Below are 20,482 nucleotides of genomic sequence, written 5' to 3' on the forward strand. Positions count from 1 at the left end.
CTGTACTGGAGCACCAAAGAGACCCAGTACAACAGTCTGGGAGCAAAGAGAGAGCTTGATCAAATGAAAGCCCTCCCCCCTTTTTAACTCAAATGATGGAGTTGGGGTCCCGGGGAGTCCCAGCGCTTCATGATCACGAGCAGGCTAAATTTACATGAATGATCGCCCCTCGTACTATGTAGATCTGGAAGGGGGGCTGATCTCGCGTGGCTTTGAGAGTTTCCTCGGCCATTGTAAGGGGTTTAAGTCAACGCTGTGTCTGTCCCCACGAAAGCCAATCCTTCGGGGAAGAGAATGTTTGCAGCTCAGGGTTGAGCTGTGGGGTCCTTTGGTGCTCTCTGAGTTTAGCAGGTTTCTGGCAGAAACATATCAGACAATGCTAGAAAGGAGTGGGGTGTGTGGGATGATGGAGGAGGAGGAGGAGGAGGAGGAGGAGGAGGAGGAGGAGGAGGAGGAGGAGGAGGAGGAGGAGGAGGAGGAGGAGGAAGGAGAAGAAGAAGAAGAAGAAGAAGAAGAAGAAGAAGAAGAAGAAGAAGAAGAAGAAGAAGAAGAAGAAGAAGAAGAAGAAGAAGAAGAAGAAGAAGAAGAAGAAGAAGAAGAAGAAGAAGAAGAAGAAGAAGTTGTTATTTTCTTGCAGATGTCTCATGACCCAATTAGGGACCATCATCAGTGCTAGACGGGATTGAGATTTGCAGAGAGGAGGAGGAGGGAGGAGGAGAGAGAGGAAGGGGAGGATTATGGGGGTCCTTGGTGGTCTCTGAAGTTGGTGATTTTCTTGCAGATGCTTCATGACCCAACTAGGGACCGCCATCAGTGTTAGAACTGAGTAGGGTTTGCAGAGAGGAGGAGGAGGAGGAGGAGGAGGAGGAGGAGTCTGTAAACCTAGGCAGGCCTTGGTCACCCACTGACAATTCCACCACCAATTGTAACACATTACTGTGCCTTGTTCTGTTCAGTTCTGCTTTATTTTCACGTTTATTTATTTTTTTGCGCTGGTCTGTGACCGCAATAAAGACTGAATTGAATTATTTAAACCCTTTATATATTTACATACAAAAACTTTTTTTAAAAAAAAAAAAACACATCTCAACTGAAATTGGGGAAGATCTAAGCAATAAGATGGAATGGGGAGGAAAAATGGTATATAAAAAAAAAGAAGCTTGAAAAATGTATGAACTCGTATGCTCCGAAGTCTCAAACGGTAATTTGCTGGTTTTCTCTGAAAATGGGCCTTTGGTGAGGCCCACAAGAATCCTGGAAGTTCCTGTACATCGGATCATAATGCACCTCCTCTCCGACTGGGTGGCCCACAGCGCTGGTTTCATTCTTCCGGGCTTCCTCCATCAGCTGCCGGCTGCTCAATTGCTCGATCTGCATTCAGAAGACAAAGAGATACTTTGGGTTGGGTCGTTGGAGAGAGACTGTCAAGGCAACGGTAAAGAAGAAGTCGTAAACGCCAGGGCCAACTATTCAAAACAGCAGCTGGGTCTGCTTGGTGTTCCGTGGAGTCCAGAGTGCTTCGTATCCCCTGTGCAACATCCAACATATCTCTAAGGTCAGTGAGATGGAATGAGTTGTGGGAAAGCAGAAAGCTGCTTTCCCAGGGAGAAAGAGGCAGCGGGAGCTTGAAAAGTTTGGACAGCAGGAGGAGAGTTAAGATAGTTCCTCCCTTGCTTTTCCCAGAGGATATATTCTGTCTTTTGGTTCACTGGCTGAATAGAAAGACAGAGAGAATAACTCTACAAATTCTTCCATGCAAAAGTTTCTCTTATTGGATTATCTTAGGTATCCTCAAGGTAACTCACAATTATGTCGAGGTGCATCTAATGTCCAATTCTTTGCACAGTTGAAATCGTAGTGTAAATGAGAGTAATCTTTCGATCCCATATTTCATCCCATTATAGTAGAAACAGGGGGGTAGAGATGCTACCTTGAGGCTGTATGTTCAGGCAAGAGTGAAGAAACCACCCCCAACCCACCAAGGGTCAATTCAGTGACCAATCAGTGTTACAGATGTGGCCACATGACATGAACTACATTTCCCAAGATACCTTAACTACATTTACCATGATGCATTCCCTTAAGGGGACAGCTCTCAATTCCTAACTCACTATCCCAAATCCCATTAACTATAAACTGTCTGGACAGCACACTCCCCACCTGGAATTGTAAATTCCACTAACTAAAGTAACTATATAACTAAGATAAACAGTACATAGTAATACTAACTGAATAACAAATAACTATATATAACAAATAACTGGTATAGCATCTCCTGCTTAAGCAGGAGGCTGGACTAGAAGACCTCCAAGGTCCCTTCCAACAACTCTGTTATTTGTTATGTTCTGTTCTGAGTCTGGCAAGATTCTGTCTATAGGTGAAGAAGAAGAAGAAGGAGGAGGAGGAGGAGGAGGAGGAGGAGGAGGAGAAGAAGAAGAAGAAGAAGAAGAAGAAGAAGAAGAAGAAGAAGAAGAAGAAGAAGAAGAAGAAGAAGAAGAAGAAGAAGAAGAAGAAGAAGAAGAAGAAGAAGAAGAAGAAGAAGAAGAAGAAGAAGAAGAAGAAGAAGAAGAAGAAGAAGAAGAAGAAAGGAAATTATTATTAAGTAACTTCACTTGCTGCTCTTGGTTCTTGAGCCTGACGGTGAAGGTGGATTTCCTGATTCACAGCTTTCTGGTCTCTGCACAGCACAGGAGAGTCAAAGCGATGGGTCACCTGCTAGCTAAGCCCAAAAGCTCTGCAGGCAGCAGCCAGGATGCCTGTGCTTTCCTTTGCTCTACTCAGCTCAGCAGCAACAGGCAGGGGCTGAAGCTGCTCTAGCAAGGAGGTTCTTATCTGGTTCAGACATTATGCTGAGCTCTTGTGTGGTTTCACTGGTTTCGTTCAATCATGTTGCCTGAACATAGCCCTTGTGTTCAGAAAAAAACCCATGCATTACACTCAGCCTGCGCATGCCTCCATCCAGCTGTGGCTTATTTAAGAGAATACGGTTGAGCGCATGGTGAATCCTTAGCCAAAGAGCACATCTCCGGGAGGTCCCTATCTTGGGCCTGAAAACTTGGAGGAAGACCCTCCAGAAAGATGCCCCTTCATGCCAAGGTCTGGCCCCTCTGCCAACCCCCCTCCCTGGCTCCTAAGCTGGGCAATGCTCTTGCTCCCAAGTTGCACTGAGCTTCCTGGGAACATTTAAAAAATGCTTCTCTGTTGCCAGGTCTTCAATTGTTCATTAATTCTGTTGTGTCTTTGCACTGTTCATTGCACTCCACCTTGTGTGGATGATAGTCACCTCCAGAGCTCAGAATCAGTAGGGAAGCGTGATCTAAGTCAAATAAGCAGCCCTGCCATGTACATACGTAGAAAGGGAACTTGGCCTTTTTGTTCACATCCAGGGCATTTTCTTGACTTAGAGGGCCCTTCTATGGATGCCCCAGAGACAGGCCCTCATCTCCTCTTTAATCCCCTGCACTAAACAAGCTTGAACCAGACAGATCCGTTGCCACTTTGTTCAACCAGGAGACAGGCCAAGTTGCAAAACGGTATCAGGAGCTGCCTGGCCAAGCTGTAGATTTGAGGTGACTTGGTTAGGGGGGCTCAAGCCAGCTCACGGCCGATCGCCCAGCCTGGAAGTCAGTGTTTTTAATGACCCTCTTTGTGGATCACTGCATGCTCTTGGAGTTTAGGTTGGCTTTGTCTCGACTTGGGAGTCAATGCTAGCTATCTCCATTTGATGCACACTTCAGTTCTGCCAGCAAGAAACAGGACAGCCCAGTTTTTGCCATTCATCACATGGCCCGTCTTTGCTACCCTGGTAAATCCATGCTGAAGAGCAGCAAACACATGCCAAGCGAAGATATTCAAAAGCAGAGAGATTTTAACAAGAAACTTTGAAGGCCAGGGAAGAAAGAGCAGAGCCTCCCAGTGGGAAACAGGCACTCCAAATCACTGACAAGAAGATCCAAAAACATGAGCATTAGTCATAGAATGGATCCCACTGATCAGATGTTATCAGAGTTGGAAGGGACCTTGCAGGTCATCCAGTCCAACCCCCTGCCCAAGCAGGAGACCCTACACCACGCCTGACAGAGGGCAGTCCAGACTCTTCCTCCACGGGTTGATTGTCCTCTACCATATATGGCTGTTTCGAAAAAGGAAAGTGAATCTAACACAAACAAGGAGGACCAGTTCTGCAATTAACCTTAGGAAGTCCTGACATTTGACCAGGGAACTCAGATGAGAGCTGGTTCTCTAACTGACTGATTCCTGACCAGTTGTTCCGCTCACCTCCACCAAGATCAGCTTGCAGCGTAAGGGGACAGTATCTGGAAATTCTTCTCCAAAACACAGAATCACTTTGCTGTTTGGAAGGCGTCCTTGGTTGTTATAATACTGATGGAGCTCTTGAAAGGGAGGAGTGGGGGAAAAAGAATCAAATTTGAATTCATTGAAACCAGGAATAGCAATAAAACTTAGACTTATATACCACTTCTAAGCGGTTTACAGAGTCAGCCTCTTTCCCCCAACAATCTGGGTCCTCATTTTACCCACCTCGGAAGGATGGAAGGCTAAGTCAACCTTGAGTCCCATCAGGGATGAACTCCTGGCAGTTGACAGAGTCAGCAATACTGCATTCTTTCTTTTTTTCCCAAAAAAAGTTTTTGATTTTTTTTTTAATTTTTACACATCTCTTTACATGGGCAACATGGTTCCAGATTATAACCCTTGGACATAGTCATACTTTCATTTCCACCAATCTTATATAATATCATCTCATATCATTATCCATTTCACCCATCTTTAAATAAATTTCTATTTCATATTTCACTTCATTAATTCAATATCAATATCATTTCATCCAAATATAGATTCCCAGTTCTTTAGCCCTATTATTTCTGTTTTCAACTTACTACCTATTTTATTTAGCATTACGCATCTTTATTATCCTTAATTTTCCCTAAGCAATACTGCATTCTAACCACTGCACCACCATGGACTTTGCCTCCCTTCTTCCTCCCTCCCTCCCCCCCTTTTTTCCTTCCTCCCTTCTTCCTCCCTCCCTCCCTCCCTCTCTTCTTCCTTCCCTTCTTTCCTTCCTGCCTTCTTCCTCCCTCCCTCCCTCCATTCCTTCCCACTTAGCACTTAGACTTAGCAGTTTACAGAGTCAGCCTCTTTTCCCCAATGATCTGGGTCCTCCTTTTACCCACCTCGGAAGGACAGAGGGCAGAGTCAACCTTGAGCCTGGTGAGATTCGAACTGCCAGATTGCAGGCAGATGGCAGTCAGCAGAAGTAGCCTGCAGTACTACACTCTCACCACTGCACCACCGTGGCTCATAGGTGATTGGTGTCCCTATGCTCAGCAGCACACAAACCCCAAAAAGGTCTCACTCACCTCTGAGGAAGTAGTTGGTGTCAAAGATTTTGACCACCTCATCCCGGTCCAGTTTGTTGGGTTTCTCCCTGCAGGCCATGGTGTTCCCACTCCAGAAGACCCTCCCCTGGCTGAGCCGCTTGATGAAGATGCCTTGTTTGTTGCAGTGCAGAAGGACGCCCCGTTCCAGGTGCCCAAAGAGCTTTCGGGTGATCTGCCTCTGGCGCTCGTTGGGTATCAGCTCTGCCGATGGGAACTGGACGTGTTCCAGGCTATCCTGGCAATAGGGCGCCTCTCCCAGGGAGATCCGGCAGCCTTCGGGCCGAGAGGTGGTTGTGCTCCCCACCAGCTTCCCTCCATAGTAGAAGTTGATCAGCATTTGGGAGTAGGCTACAAAGTCACACAAGGTAGAAAGCATCAGGTAAGTGTGCTGGTTTGGGTGTCTGCAGGGGGTGGACCCGTGTGGCCAAAAACGGGACAATGGTGTGGAAGAAGAAAGGATTCCAGGATTCAAGTCAAAGAGAAGATAACCCTAAACAGGTTGGCTCCCCGAAACTACATCAAAGTTCTGCCCTCAAAGGTAAATTGACTACTGGTGTTGGGGTCTTGTATTTGATTCCACAGTATTATTGGTATTAATATTAACGTTCTTAGTTCCAATATCCATTCTGAAAACTCCGCTCTTCCCAAAGGCACGCCTAAGACTCTTTGACATGGAAAAAGAAATGAAGCTAATCGAAAAGGAAGAAGAGTCACATCACCTTTCATTGTATGCAACGAAATTTCATTTTAATGTATGCTGATTAGTGTACATTCAACATGACTATAAAGTTAGTCTAAGTCTAAGCTAATCACACTGGATACTGATTGAAAGACCATACCTAGAAGAGGCTCATATGCAGCAAACCCAGTCATCAGGGACAAAGCTATGGTAAAAAAAAAAGAAGAAATTATTATTAATTTTTCTTCTAAGCAGAAGAGAATGTCTGAAATCTCCAAATTAAGGCTTCCCTTCCCTAACTTCTGTGCTGGATTAAATTCAGATGAACTACTTCATCTAGGATGAGTGCTGTTGACTCATTGGGAGTAACTCTTGAAAGTCTCCACCACTTTCTACCATCTGAGATTGAGATGTCTCTACGTTGGACATTGAACTTTGTGCCTTCTGCCAGAAGTCAGTCTAGGTTCAAGACTAGCAACTGACACCCTGGATGTAAGTCAAGGGCCGATTTAATTGGGTTTTGTTGTCCTTCTTGAAATTTGGCATCCTAATTCACCTGGTTCCATGGGCAGCCACCAAGTTCACCTACATGGACTGCCTGTCCTCACCTTTGTCACCAAAGCAAGAGCACAACACTACGGAATTAACACAATGACCTGGCCAGTCTATACTGCAAACTCAATGGTCTTGTTTATTTATTCCAAAAATAAGTACTAACATAATGGCCTTCTCTGTGCCTAGGAGAAAGGAATGAGTTTGGAAAACGCAGTCAGTCCAGAACATCTGGAGATTCCTTTTTTTTAATCCAACAAACCATTCATTACCTCTCCTGTTCAACAAAGGGTGCTTATCTTGAGGATGAAAATAGTTCTTCCCTAGCAAAATCAGACATAAGTAAGATCTTACAAGTTATTTAGTCATCAAGATGTATGGAACTTTATAGTGTTCGTTCTCTTTCAACAAAGAGATTAAAGAAGCCTCGGTGAGAATCTTGTTGGGTGCAGCTGGCTGTTGGAAGTTTGAAAAATATTTTTTACCAGCATTACAGTGAAACAACTCTGCCCATCATTAATATTTCACATTGTGTTTGGTATCATATGAATACGTCTGGACAATTTGTCAAATCGGAGTCCACTTTATATTCTTTCTGTAGTCTTTCACACAGACTTCTTGTTGTGGTTCGCTGGCAGTCGGTGCAGACGACAGTCGAGTCGGACAGTGAGGAAGAAAGGGGACCAGTCTGGGAGTCTGGGGAAGACTCAGACGAGGGTCCTGCATCCGATGCAAGGATGGGGCCAGGACCATCTGGAAGTGGGGTGCTGCCTTTGGAGCCTTCAGAGTCCGGCAGCAGTGAGGCAGAGGAACAAGGGGACCCTGTTCCCAGTGCGTGTGTGTGCAGAGCTGCTAGAAGTTGAGAGCAGCTGAGACAAAAGGAGTGACTCAGGAGTAAGGCTGGGAGGTGATTGGCCCCTCCCACCAGGGATAAAAGTCAGTCCTCGGTGATGAAGAGCTTTACAGGAAGCAAAGCAGTTCAGTAATCTCCGAGTCCTTCGTGAAGCTCTGTACTCTGGTTGTTGTTGGTTTTTTTCTGGGTTTTTGGGTTGGTTTATGTTTAGCCTTAATTGGACTTCTATTTCTTGGCAGAGTTCTGCAGCACTGAAAAGCGTGCTCTTATCTGGAGGAACTGTGTCTAATTAGTTTTGGCTGGGAATGCAAATTATTCCCAGTGTTGCATTAAAAGATTTTGCTTTTAAAATAAGTTTGTGTTTCATTGAGTTTGATGAAGCCTGGGTCTGAAGGCTTATGACTGAGGAATTAAGGCAGCCATGGACAATATAATCTTGATGGAATTGACCCAAGTCCTTCACCCAATAATCTTATATGATGAGAGTGGCATTGCCTGCCCTCTCCACCCCCCAATCAATGGACAAAGGATGAGTTCTGTCTGAGCTTGCTGGTTTGCTTACAGATGTTTCATGGCTCGGCCTCATCAGTGTGATAATGATGCTCACTGATCACGTTATCTAGTTGAATAATGGAACAGCTGCAAGCAAAGAGTCAACCAGGGTCAGGGATCACCAAGAACCTCACAATTCAACCCTGAGCTACAGATATTCTCTCCTGTCGGAAGGAGTAACTTACCAGGACTCGACTGATGAATCCACCAGTCTGGGATGGGTGGGTTTCTGCAGCTCTCCTGTAGTGGTGAAGGACTCCTCTTGATTGTGCCAAGGTATTCCTCTACACCCGAAGGAGTCTGGGGAGTTTATGGAGAAGAAGACAGGGAACCTTGAGATGACCAAGCAGACAGAACTGCCACCCGAAAGCAGCTTATTGTTGTGAACCCAAAGGGGCGTGGCAAAAAGGCAACACAGTCACGTAAGCAAAAAGAGTCCCTTTAATAACTCCAACTTTGCCCCCAATGTCCAGATTACCTTCGGCTGGAGAAAAAAACTCTCAGAAACAGCCTTTAAATGGAGGAAATTCAGTCCGAAAACAAAGTACATTCAAAATGTAACTAAAAATCCACACAAACCACGCTGCAGCAATTAACTTGACAGGGCAGGATAAAGAATTGCAGACTTGAAAAGCCAGCACAACACACGCAGTTGGGAAGACGCCAGGAACCCAGATAAGCCTTGACAATACCAGATAATTCACAATTTGCTTCCAACAGTTTGCTGTGCGCAGCTTCCCTTTTTAAATACTGTGTTCCCAGCTGCAGGTAATGAAGGGAATCAGGGCCCTTTCCTACCCTGTAAGCCACACAACCCACGTTGCTCCCTTCTCAGTTCCTCCCTGTGTGCCCAAGGATGAAGAGGGGTTGGGCCTGGGTCTTCCTCTGAATTCTGTCTCCCTTGCTCTACTTCTTCCCTGCTCTGCTCAGCCAGACTTTGCCCTTCCCCAGTTTCTTCCACAGCCAACAGAGCCACACTCCCACTCCCTGTCAGCTGCTCAGCCTCCCACTCCGAATCAGATTCCGACAGGTGCACGACACTTATCTTGCCATAAACCCTTCTGAGATTGGCTGTCTCTGAATGCCATATAGAGTGGCCCATTTTTATTTGTATGTCTATGATCTTTCTTCCATGTTGTCATGCACACTTGTCTTCCTGAGTGGTACTTCTTCTGGAGAGGATGGAAAGAGCTGAAAAGAAGGTTGGAGGTACCTTTCCCACAATCAATTCAATTCCCTCCAGTGTACACAGCCATTAGCACTCAGGAGTTGTCCATTGGGTGGGATTAGAAAAGCCAAAATGGTGGCCGCAGCAGTGCAATCACAGCTTGCACTTTTGCATGCGTGTCATGTGCTTAAATGTACATGAAATTCAAATTGGCTTTTTTATCCATGCCCTCCAGGTGCCACTGAATCCACCCACCTAGAGAAGAACGGTTGCACCCTAATGGATTAATGGCACCCATCATCGGAGGAAAGACCAAGTCCTAGGAAAGGGTTTTACCAATTTCTTCCACCCTACACCCATTTTATTGGACCAGGGTTTATTTACTCTACTACAACGGCTGTCCTTTTTTTTTTCCTCTCACCACGGATCTCCTTTAAATATATTTTGTGGCCATGGACCCCCAAGACATAACTCAAGATTTAAGTTATAATATTTTTTACAGTCTTTGCGGACCCCCCTGGGATGACATTGTGGACCCTCCAGGAGTCTGCAAACCACAGGTGGAGAACCTACAGCTCTACTGTATGGAGAAATTCGGTCCAGAAGAGACAACTCCAAAGAGAAAGAGAGAAAAATTGATACTTGAAACAAAGTTAATTACCTCTTTCATTAACTCTTCTATGGAGGAAGGATTGCAGTCCATATCTGTGATCTCAGTCAAGGCGCATTTAGGCCCCAGCCCCAGTTTGCCTGAAAGAAGATAGCCTTTGAGTCCTACTGCACACTCTACTGAGGATGTCATTTCGCGAGAGATCCAGAGGGTCTTTTGTACAAGGAGATTGACAGAAGAAGAAGCAAAGCAAAGCCCAAAACCTGTATGTCTAGTTTAGTGAAAAGGAAGACTGGGGGGGTGACATGGTAGCAGTGCTTCAGTGAGGGGCTGCCCCAAAGAAGAGGGAGTCAAGCTATTATTCTCCAAAGCACCTGTAGGCAGGACAAGAAGCAATGGGCGTTGATTTGGCACCTGAGGTGGGAGAGAAATGCAGAATATTGAGAACCCCAGACCTGTCAAGGATTTTCTTCCCATTAAATAAAAAAGACAGAGTGAAGAATAACAGAGGAATATAGAGTAGTAGAATAGAATAGAATAGCAGAATAGAATTCTTTATTGGCCAAGTGTGATTGGACACACCAGGAATTTGTCTTGGTGCAAATGCTCTCAAGAATCATCAGGTACAACACTTAATAATAATCATAGGGTATAATAAGCAATCAAATCATACTAGGAAACAGCCAAATAGGATCTTGGAAAATTAAAATAGAATGGAATGGAATGGAATGGAATGGAATAGAATAGAATAGAATAGAATAGAATAGAATAGAATAGAATAGAATAGAATAGAATTCTTTATTGGCCAAGTGTGATTGGACACACCAGGAATTTGTCTTGGTGCAAATGCTCTCAAGAATCATCAGGTACAACACTTAATAATAATCATAGGGTATAATAAGCAATCAAATCATACTAGGAAACAGCCAAATAGGATCTTGGAAAATTAAAATAGAATGGAATGGAATGGAATGGAATGGAATAGAATAGAATAGAATAGAATAGAATAGAATAGAATAGAATAGAATAGAATAGAATTCTTTATTGGCCAAGTGTGATTGGACACACAAGGAATTTGTCTTGGTGCAAATGCTCTCAGTGTACATAAAAGAAGAGATACATTTATCAAGAATCATCAGGTCCAACACTTAATGATAGTCAGAGGGTACAATAAGCAATCAAATCATTCTAGGAAACAGTCAATATAGATTGTAAGGATACAAGCGACAAAGTTACAGTCAATCAGTCACAAGTGGCAGGGGATGATGGGTGATAAGGAGGGATGAGAAGGTTAATAGTAATAGTAGTGCAGGCTTTGTAAATGGTTGGACAGTGTTGAGGGAATTATTTGTTTAGCAGAGTTTGGAAATGTTTAAAAATCTTTAAATAAAGTGGCTTCTAAAGGAACTCTTTGCAGGTGGGGGGAGAGGGGACCACTTTCCTGTTAGTTTTTAAATGCAAACCAAAGAGAAAACAATTTGTGCTTTGATCACAGGGAGCCAAGAGTTTTGGGTCTCGCTGCAGAGATCCCCACCTTGACACCTTTGACACATCACACAAAGGGGATGAGAAAACGCACGTTTTGTTTGTGCAATCAAGAGCAAAAGGCCTGGTGCAGAGAGAGATTTCTTGAAATTCAGTTTTGCATGGTTGAAGAGACACCACACCAGAAGAACCACAGCTAAAAATAATGCAGGCTGTACCGTTCGGGTATAAATTGGACACGGTGTTCTGTAACCACAACATTTAGCTCTGACAAAAGAGTTGAACCAGAGTTGTATTTCTGCCCACTCTCACAACTCCGGAAAATGGAGTCTTGGGGGAGTCGATTAAAGGGGGGAGCAAAGCCTCCTGCCCCCTCCCCCGATGTCAAGAAAAGGGCGTGGAGGAAGAGCAGAGGTGGCGGGAGCACAGCAAGTTGGTTGAGATGCTTTCTCACAAAAACATGCACCAGACATGCAAGATCAAAGCCTCAAAATAGTTTTGCTTGCAACCTTGTTTTCCAGCAGGGGGATTCTGGGAGTTGAAGTCCTAACATCTGGCTGGAAAGGGCAGCAGTTTTGCTTGATGCCACTTCCATATATGCCTTAAGCATGACCTGGAGGTAGCCCAAAAACTACTCGTAAGTCACTTTCTCAGTGCCACTGTAACTTCAAATGGTTTTTAAACAAATGGTTGTTGTTTGGAGCCGGTGCAGTGGTTAGAATGCCGCATTGCAGGCTGACTCTGCTCACTGCCAGCAGTTCAATCCTGACCAGCTCAAGGTTGACTCAGCCTTCCATCCTTCTGAGGTTGGTAAAATAAGGACCCAGACTGTTGGGGACCAGAGGCTGACTCAGAGAGGGTTGGAAAGCACTGAAAAGTGGTATATAAGTCTAAGTGCTATTGCTTATTTAACTCAAGGACGGCCTGCAATCCTGCTATTGGTTTTCAGAGAGCCCTTTATTTTAAACATATCAGCGTTTAGCTCTTCATAAGCAAAAGAAGACTTGAGTTTGCTTCCCTCTAATAATTTGGAGAGACATAATTTGCATCATTTCTCAACCTCAGCAGCTCCAAAGGTTTTATTTGAAAATAGGTGTAACTTATCCTGGGAAAGGTTTTGTTTTTTTGAAGAGAAGCCAATAAAAAAACTATGCCCACCGTCTAATACCTGCAACCAGGCACCGTTGCAGTGAGCGGATGCAAAGCTGTGCGTCTGGGCCCCACTTACATTTCTGTTCTTCCTCTGGAACAATGCGGTAAACCTTGTAGGGCTCCGAAATATCCAGCTGGGACCTCTCCGTCACCTCTTCAAAGTCAGGGCTTTTGTTTAAGGCACAGCGGAGTCTGGTTTTCCACGTAGCTGGCTCTGCCTTCTCTCCTTCTTTGTACTTCCCTTTGAATACCGCCCAGGCCTGCAAGGAAGGACAGGAAGAACTCTCACAAGGTGTTCTGACCTAGACCTTCCCAAGATCAAGAAGCCAACTCCCCATCCCAATAAAACCCCTTTTATTTAGGTTAAAGGGAATTCCTCTCCAGCAAAGTCTTGGCAAACAGTCTTTCGTGAGATTTCACAACCACAGACCTTGATCAGGCTGGGAGAGTTGCCAGGCCGATATCTTCTAAATGCCACACTGTAGCAGCAATGACTTGGCAAGAAGTCAAGAACGGATTTTCACTCTAATGAATTGAACTAATTGTCTCCTGCAAACCCCACTCCCCTTTTGCTCCTCTTTATTCCCTATGGGAGGGGCCATTCACCATCCACCTGTGCCCTTACTCCCAGGTTAACCCTTGTTCCTTAACCGTTCCCTTCTCCTGGCAGCTCTGTGCATGCGCACACTGGGAACAGGCTCCAGGTATTCTTCTGCCCCACTGATCTCTGACTCCGAAGGCAGCTGAAATCTGTTGGACGGCCCTGGCCCCATCTCTGCCTCTGACACAGAGCCCTTGTCAGAACCTCCCCAGACTCCAGGACTGGCCCATGTTCCTCCCCAACCTCCTCACTGTCCGAGTCTGCTGACCACCCTGCTGACCACTGGCAGGCCACAACACAAAGAAGGACTCAACTGTTTGAGATCCTGATCTAAGAAAGGGACAAAGGAGACCCAGCTTGGTTTAGTGGTTAAGGCATCAGGCTAGAAAGCAGGAGATTGTGAGCTCCACTCGCATCTTAGCCACAAAAACCAGCTGGGCAACTTACATTATACTTTATTTGGCCAAGTATTAGTAGGCACACCAGGAATTTCTCTCTGGTGGCACAAAAGCCCTCAAGTGCAGGTGCAATTTTGGGGCAGCCCTTCTCCCTCAGGGTTGTGGTGTGATGAAAATAGGAAGAGGGAAGAGTTTTAGGGATGTTCACTACCTTGAGTTATTTGTCGAAATAATAAAGGCAGGATGAAAATAAATAAAAATAAGAAAAGTGGGGCACAGATCAACAAATAAAATAAAAATAAGGAAGACCATTAGTAAGACCGTTGCACCATCCAAGTGCCTTGATGGGCTATTGGTCCTCGTTTCTCATTCTTATTCTTGGGTTTCTTCTACATCTTATGAACATCGGTGTCAGCACTCATGCCCCATTGAAATATCTTGTGTGCTGTTTTAAAAATGCATGCAAGTAGCCCCTTTAAAATGTAATTTCTACCAAGAACCATGGTGTGTTCATCTGCTTTTTCCCACCCTGACTACTGCAAGCACTACCATCTAAATTACCCAGCTCTTCAATTCAGCACTCTGGCAATACTTAGTGACAAAATTTAAAAAAAATATTTCTCCATGGTAGTGGTGAGGAATTGGCATCTCATGTATTTAACCACCATCCAACTTCATGGGCAATTCAAAAGAGGTTCCAGAGAATCACCCAAACAGAAGTTGATCCAAAGAAAGAACCAATTTTTGCATGATGGGAAAAAAGCAGAGAGCCGTTCTAAAAAAAATCTAAGTTGGACACCATGATTTGGATAGCAAGATGATTGGCACGCGCATCTATTTATGTATTAAACATGATTAAATGAGTGCATGAAATGGATGGGATTGAGTTTAGCAACATTCACTCAAAAAAGGGGATAGACAACTTCATATTTGAGCCACGCTACCAACAATTCAATCAAGGAATGCCCGTGGTTTCCATCAAAATACATTTTTTAATACCTTGAAAATGGATGCATCCACCTCTTGGTTGTAATCCTGTTTTCCCGCATGTTTCCACGGAATACGAAACATGGTTTTCTCCTCGTTCTCCCAGATCAAACCAGGATACAGTCCACTGTCAATTTGTTCGATCAGCCATTGTCTAAGCCGCCTTCCACCGTTTCGGTCACACACCCTGTAAGGAGAACATGTCAAGTGTTTTTCTTCCACACTTTTTCAGTCCTTTTGCAGTGGAACTCCAATATTGTCAAAGATTCGGTCTCTAATCTGGTGTTTCTCACCCATGGCTGGCTGGGGAATTCTGGGAGTTGAAGTCCACCATTCCGAAGGTTGAGAGACACTGCTCTGACCCTATGCCCCATTTTTAATCCTCTATGAAACTGAACTGACACGTGTCAACAGGGAGGATCTCAAGAAGGAAGGTGTATATTTGCATGGTCAACCTAGATCTAGGAAATGTTTATAAGAAAAAATCTGATGGTTGTAATATAATGTAAACCATGGAATGTTTGGCCAGATAGGTTGTCCTTATGGAATGCTCTTGTACCCAAAGTCATGATCTCAACTCAAATGTCTTGTATATTAACGGACGTACAATGTACATTGATGTACATTGTAAGCTAGCTAGATAACAACATTTAAATCAATGTTGGCTCATTCTGAAAATGATCTTCTGACTCAGTTCTAGTTAGAACTTGGTTTCAGAAGCTGAAGGCTAGGAAAAAAATTGTTCCTGACGCCCGTAATAATTATTTCTGCATTTCTGCATTATCGCTTCGAAAATGTATAACAAACTCATCTGACAAATAAAGATATGGAATGGACATGTCCAGGAGAACATGAGGAGCCAACTTTGACTTGAGGGTCAACAAGAGATCCAAATTATGAACAATATTTTATAACATGTGGAGGGTTATGTCCTAGCGGAACTTTGAATGAAAGTTTTTGAAGCATTTATATCAATATTAGGGAAAGCTCAACACAGGATAAAACTATATCTAAGTCTCTTCAAGTGCCATGATTTTTCTTAAAAGCAGTCACTACGAGTTTTATTGGAGGCAAGAAACAGAGATACGCCACAACTGGGAGCGGGAATGGAACCCCCAAAACTGCACAAGAGAGACGATTCCAACTGCATTTTAAGGAAGTCTCTTCACGAATGAAATGCTCAGTATAAAACTGTGTGAGAAAATGTATCAGCTGACTGCGGGGAGGAAAATTACCCAAACGATCTTTAATCAAGAACTATTAACAATTTTCCCTGAAAAAGAGCTTCCTCCTAATGTAAGAATCAAAATCCTTTTGTAGTGTTTTCTCTCTCTCTCTCTCTCTCTTTCTCTCTCTCTCCCTCCCTCCCTCCCTCCCCCTCTCTCTCTCTAAAAATGGAAATATTCAGATACCCATGGTGGATAACCTAGAACACAAAGAACGAAGGCGCATGTTTTGTGATTCTTATTACTTTATTAAAAGAGGCGAAAAGCTGCGGTGTCTGAACCCCATTTCCTAAATTGCAACCTTCCCTAGTGAGTACAGGTCAACTGTCCAACAGGATTTATCCAATGCCCTCGGTGCACTTGTGTTATGGCTAGTCCTAAACCCCAATGAGAAAGGAGGAAGACTGGGCCTCATCTGTAGCAACTGGACCCCATCAAACAGGTACCCCAACAGCTGTAGTTCCAGAAGATGGGACCACGATTGTTGGAGAACCATCACTGCCCTATGGGCTCTACAGCACCGTTAAATCTAAGTAAACAGATGCATTACAATGGAGAGACCTAGTAACAAAATAACAGAGCTGGAAGGGCCTTGGAGATCTTTTAGAGAATTTACAACCTCTGGAGGCAAGTTGCTCCACTGGTTAATTGTTCTAACTGTCAGGAAATTTCTCCTTAGTTCTAAGTTGCTTCTCTCCTTTATTAGTTCCCATCCATTGCTTCTCATCTTGCTTTCTGGTCCTATGGATAATCAGTTGACCTCCTCTTCTTTTTGGTAGTCCCCCAAATATTGGAAGACAGCGATCATATCTCCCCTAGACCTTCTTTTCACTAGACTAGACATCCCCGATTCCTGCAACCATTCTTCGTATGTTTTAGCCTCCAGTCCCCTGATCATATTTGTTGAACTTTTCTCAAGAAACTTGAGAACTGTTCTGAAGAGTCAATAATCATAGAATCTTAGGACTGGTTCAAAGATTCCTTTCCTGTTGTTGTTTTTAAGAAAACACTGCAACCCAAGAAGTAAAATGTGTGTCTAAATGAGCCTCAGAGATCCGGAATTAAAGTGTGAGTATGGGTCACACAAGCAACGTTTAAATAGCAACCTGGAATATTTCGCTGCAAATTCTTGGCTAGAATTTTACGTTCTAAATTTCAGCTTTAACGGAAGGTTTCTAATTTGAGCTTCTCAAGCTGCTGCGCCATTTTTTTTTAAAACTCTGGCCACAATTTCCTTTTTAAAAGCCTGTCAAAAAAAAATATCAACCACGGTCCAATGAACAATTCTACAGGAAGACCTCTCCGTGCAAGCTAATTCAGAAGTCAGTCCCCACGCAGGATGCTTAAATCCATGAGAACAGCAGCTTCTAGCATGTTCTTCAAGACCAGGAAGCAGAAATGTCCCGACTCTGCTTCTAGGCCCGTGTTCCTCAACCCCTTTCCGAGCTGTGGACTTCAACTCCCAGAAAACCCCAGCATGGGGGAATTCTGGGAATTAAAATCCACACCTTGGAAAGTGGTTGAGTTGAGAAACGTTTCTCTAGAGACAGATGAGGATTGCACCATCGTTTGGTCTCTCCGCCATCTGTGTCCTCCCCTTCCGTCTCTTCTCCCTCCTTCTTCTCCTTCCATTTCTCCTTCTGAAGGTCCTAGGTCAGGATGGAAAGCTACCCTGGAGACCTTCCAGATGGCCATGCCAAGGGATGACAGCTCATCTAACTTCAGTGACAGTGGGGGTGGGGGATCCCAAAGCTGGAAGAACCAGCCCAAATCAAGCAAAGATGGCAACTGCGGGATCTAAAGAAAAGGCCGGGTCCAAAAAGAGCAGAGAAGATGTCCAAGGTCCTGAACATCCAGGAAACCAGGAGAAAGGAGACCTCCCTCTGGATGTGAAAGAACCCTGGATCTGAAAGCCCCTCATCTTCCCTCCGGGAGACCCCACAAGCTACCAGGCTGGCAAGACCTGCCCACCCTCCTCCAGGGAAGTCCTCTCCCCCCCACCACCCACCCCGCCTTCAGCTGACCTGCTCCACATCTGGACTGCGCCGGCTGCAGCGAAGTGGGCGCAGCTCTCCCGGGATAAGCAAAAGTGAGCCCGAAACTCGCGCTTCGGGGGAGCGCTTTTATACCCCCGGCCGAGCGGAGGAGGGTCGGCCACAAAGGCCGTTCAGCCAATGGCAAGCTAGAGCGGGAGGCAGGCTGGCCAATGGGAAAGGGAAGCATTCTTGCCACTGCTCCCGTTTCAGAGAAATCAGCCGGCGGGCGCGTCACTCGCTGCAGCCAGGTGGGATGTCTTGCCCGGCCGTGCCCGGGGCGCTGAACTTGCCCGCTCGGGGCTTCCAGGGAACTCTTGGGCGCCCACGAGGCGGAGACGGAGGAGTTGGGTGGTTGGCCGGGAGTATCTGCTTCTCCTTGTCGGAAATCTTTCCTTCCCTTCCCTTCCTTCCTTTGTTCCTTCCTACTTTTCACCTCTCTTTCTCCCATCCCTCCCTCCTTTCCTCCCTCTCTCCCATACATCCTTCCTCCTTTTCTTTTTTTCTGCTTTCTTCCTTCTTTCCTTTCTTTTTTTCTCCCTTTTTCTTTCCTTCCTTTTTAATCCTTCCTTTCTTTCGCGTTCCCACCTTATTCGTTTGCTTTTTATTTCTTTTCTTAATGAATAAATGGTAGAGAGGCAAGAAAGAGACTCTCAAAGAGGTGGGGGAAACGTCCAAAGCGTGAGAGAAAGAAAAAAAAGGTGACATGGGTGGAAACTCAGCGGTGGACGGGCAGGATGGGCTACACAGGAAGGGTGGCAATTGTGTCAATTTCTAAGGATGCCACCACAAGGAGGGTGAGAATCATGAGGGCACAATTGCCCAGCAGCTGAACATCTATTAAAAATTTGTGAGAAACATCATTATTGGGACAAAATTGGAGGCAGTTTTCCCCTCATTCCTGGGGACTTTCTTTAAAACTGCATTTCTTCCTTCCTCACCTAAGGTTATACTACAAAGCTTACAGAACTGTTTGGCCAGTTGATAAGAAAAGTTGGTAGCCCGACACGTTTTCCTCATTTGATGTATTTATTTTTCCTCTATGGTCAGACTACAGTCCGTGCATTTCTGGACAACCTTATTATTTTAATAAATCAATAAAGTTTAGTCATGAATGTCAAACTTCTCTGAGGATGTTTGCAAAGGCTGGCCAAGGAATGTACAGTGTCTGGTGTCGATCAAATCTAAGGATCAACTGCCCCGAAATATTATTTTCCTTCCCAGGGACATGGAAGGTCTCTCTCCTCCAATTTCTCACCATCATCTGCATGTTTGATCAACCAGGTTTAACCTCCTTGTCTGGTTCCATTTCAGCCTTGGACTTCTGTTTGCAAATGAGGAGGGGGGACATGACCCCCTGGCAGTCAAATCTGCTCAGTGGGGGTTCTTGGTGCTCTCCGAGCTCGGCTGTTTTCTTAAAGACATTTCATTACCCAACACAGGAACTTCCTTAGGGCTCGAAGGGAGTGGGGTATGTGAGGAGGAGGAGGAGGAGGAGGAGGAGGAGGAGGAGGAGGAGGAGGAGGAGGAGGAGGAGGAGGAGGAGGAGGAGGAGGAGGAGGAGGAGGAGGAGGAGGAGGAGGGAGGTCGTCTTTGGTACTCTTGGTTATTTTCTTGCAGACGTTTCATTACCCAAACTAGGTAACATCAACACTACCACTGATGATGTTACCTACTCTGGGTAATTTCAACCCTGAACTACAAATATTCTCCTTTGCCATTGGAATCTGCTCAATCTTTGCAACAGACAAATCTTGAAAAGGGAAGTAAGGTTCTCACAAGTCATCAAGGCTTGGGTCAAAATATCTGCCCCTTTGTTTCTTGGAAATTCACAATTCATAGTTATCTCCTCTTCCTCCTAAATTCCTGGAAACCCAAAGGATGGCTAATGATTGTTCATATCTCGACAGTCTGGTACAAAAGACTTCAAAACATTTATCCCGTTCAACATTGCTCACATCTTAGCAAATGACTTTAGAAACGGAGCTGGAGTCTAGTTGGAGCACACTGAGTTGCTACTAGGAGTTGAAAAGAGACGGGGCTACAGCCACATGGTTTTCCCACAAAGGCGTTTCACTTCTCATCCAAGAAGCTTTTTCAGTCAGAACTGAAGAAGCTTCTTGGGTGAGATATGTCTTCATGGAAGAACAAAGAAAGTCCAGTTGATTTTTGACAAAACAGCACTTTGGGGACACCCAGAGACCTTGTTCATCTACCTTCTTGGATAAAAAGTAACCTTTGAGATTTGATTTTTGAACCTTGATGAGGGGAACCCCCCCAAGATATTGTCCCTATGTGATTCTCACCTCCGATTTCCCTATCCAGGCCCTTTTCTCCCAGAAACTCGGATTGTGCACCCTGTGAGACAGCAACTGGAGGGGGATCTTTCCGGCTGGGAACTAGGAATCAAATGCTCTCACTTCAGTGACGTATCCTGACGTAGCAGCTTCGATCTGTTGGTAGCATGGTTGTAAAAGTAATCTCTGCTTATCATATATCTACGATGATTTCCTGTTCCTACCAGTGGCAGCTCCTTTTCTCTTTCCGAGCTGAGTTCCCATGTGAGCTTCCGGTGCCCCTTGCAGACAAGCTGTCTGGGCTGCTTCTCAACTTCCCCCATTAGCCATTTTGACCCACAGCCAAAACTGCAGCTGCTTCTCCATTGAGGCTGCAGACCAGGAGCTAAGCAAAGGAGGCAAGGAATTTGGCTTGGGGATTTGGGGAAGACGGTTCTTGCACACATGACTAGCTCACTGCTCAAGGTTGACTCAGCCTTCCCTC

General features: G+C 44.9%; 1 protein-coding gene across 1 annotated transcript; it reads right to left on the bottom strand.

Annotated features, from left to right (window-relative positions):
* Positions 1-943: 943 nt before the first annotated feature.
* IRF8 (interferon regulatory factor 8) lies at positions 944-17,799 on the bottom strand. The gene is made up of 9 exons (XM_087940736.1): positions 17,693-17,799; positions 14,455-14,629; positions 12,533-12,716; positions 9,871-9,959; positions 8,227-8,341; positions 6,245-6,289; positions 5,385-5,753; positions 4,279-4,394; positions 944-1,371 (listed from the first exon to the last, which is right to left on the bottom strand). Exons 1-9 carry the CDS (start codon positions 17,701-17,703, stop codon positions 1,195-1,197), a joined length of 1,281 nt encoding a protein of 426 aa, XP_087796862.1. The 5' UTR covers positions 17,704-17,799; the 3' UTR covers positions 944-1,194.
* Between the last annotated feature and the right edge of the window lie 2,683 nt (positions 17,800-20,482).

This window comes from Pseudonaja textilis, chromosome 11, assembly GCF_049901715.1.
Source record: "Pseudonaja textilis isolate UNSWEBS1 chromosome 11, rPseTex1.2, whole genome shotgun sequence".
NCBI lineage: Eukaryota > Metazoa > Chordata > Lepidosauria > Squamata > Elapidae > Pseudonaja > Pseudonaja textilis.

Excerpts from the sequence above, each read along its gene's own strand:
- IRF8 (XM_087940736.1), bottom strand. Across the intron at positions 5,754-6,244 it reads TGCATATGAGCCTCTTCTAG|CCTACTCCCAAATGCTGATC; the intron begins GTATGGTCTTTC and ends GTGACTTTGTAG. Across the intron at positions 4,395-5,384 it reads CACCAACTACTTCCTCAGAG|AGCTCCATCAGTATTATAAC; the intron begins GTGAGTGAGACC and ends CTCCCTTTCAAG.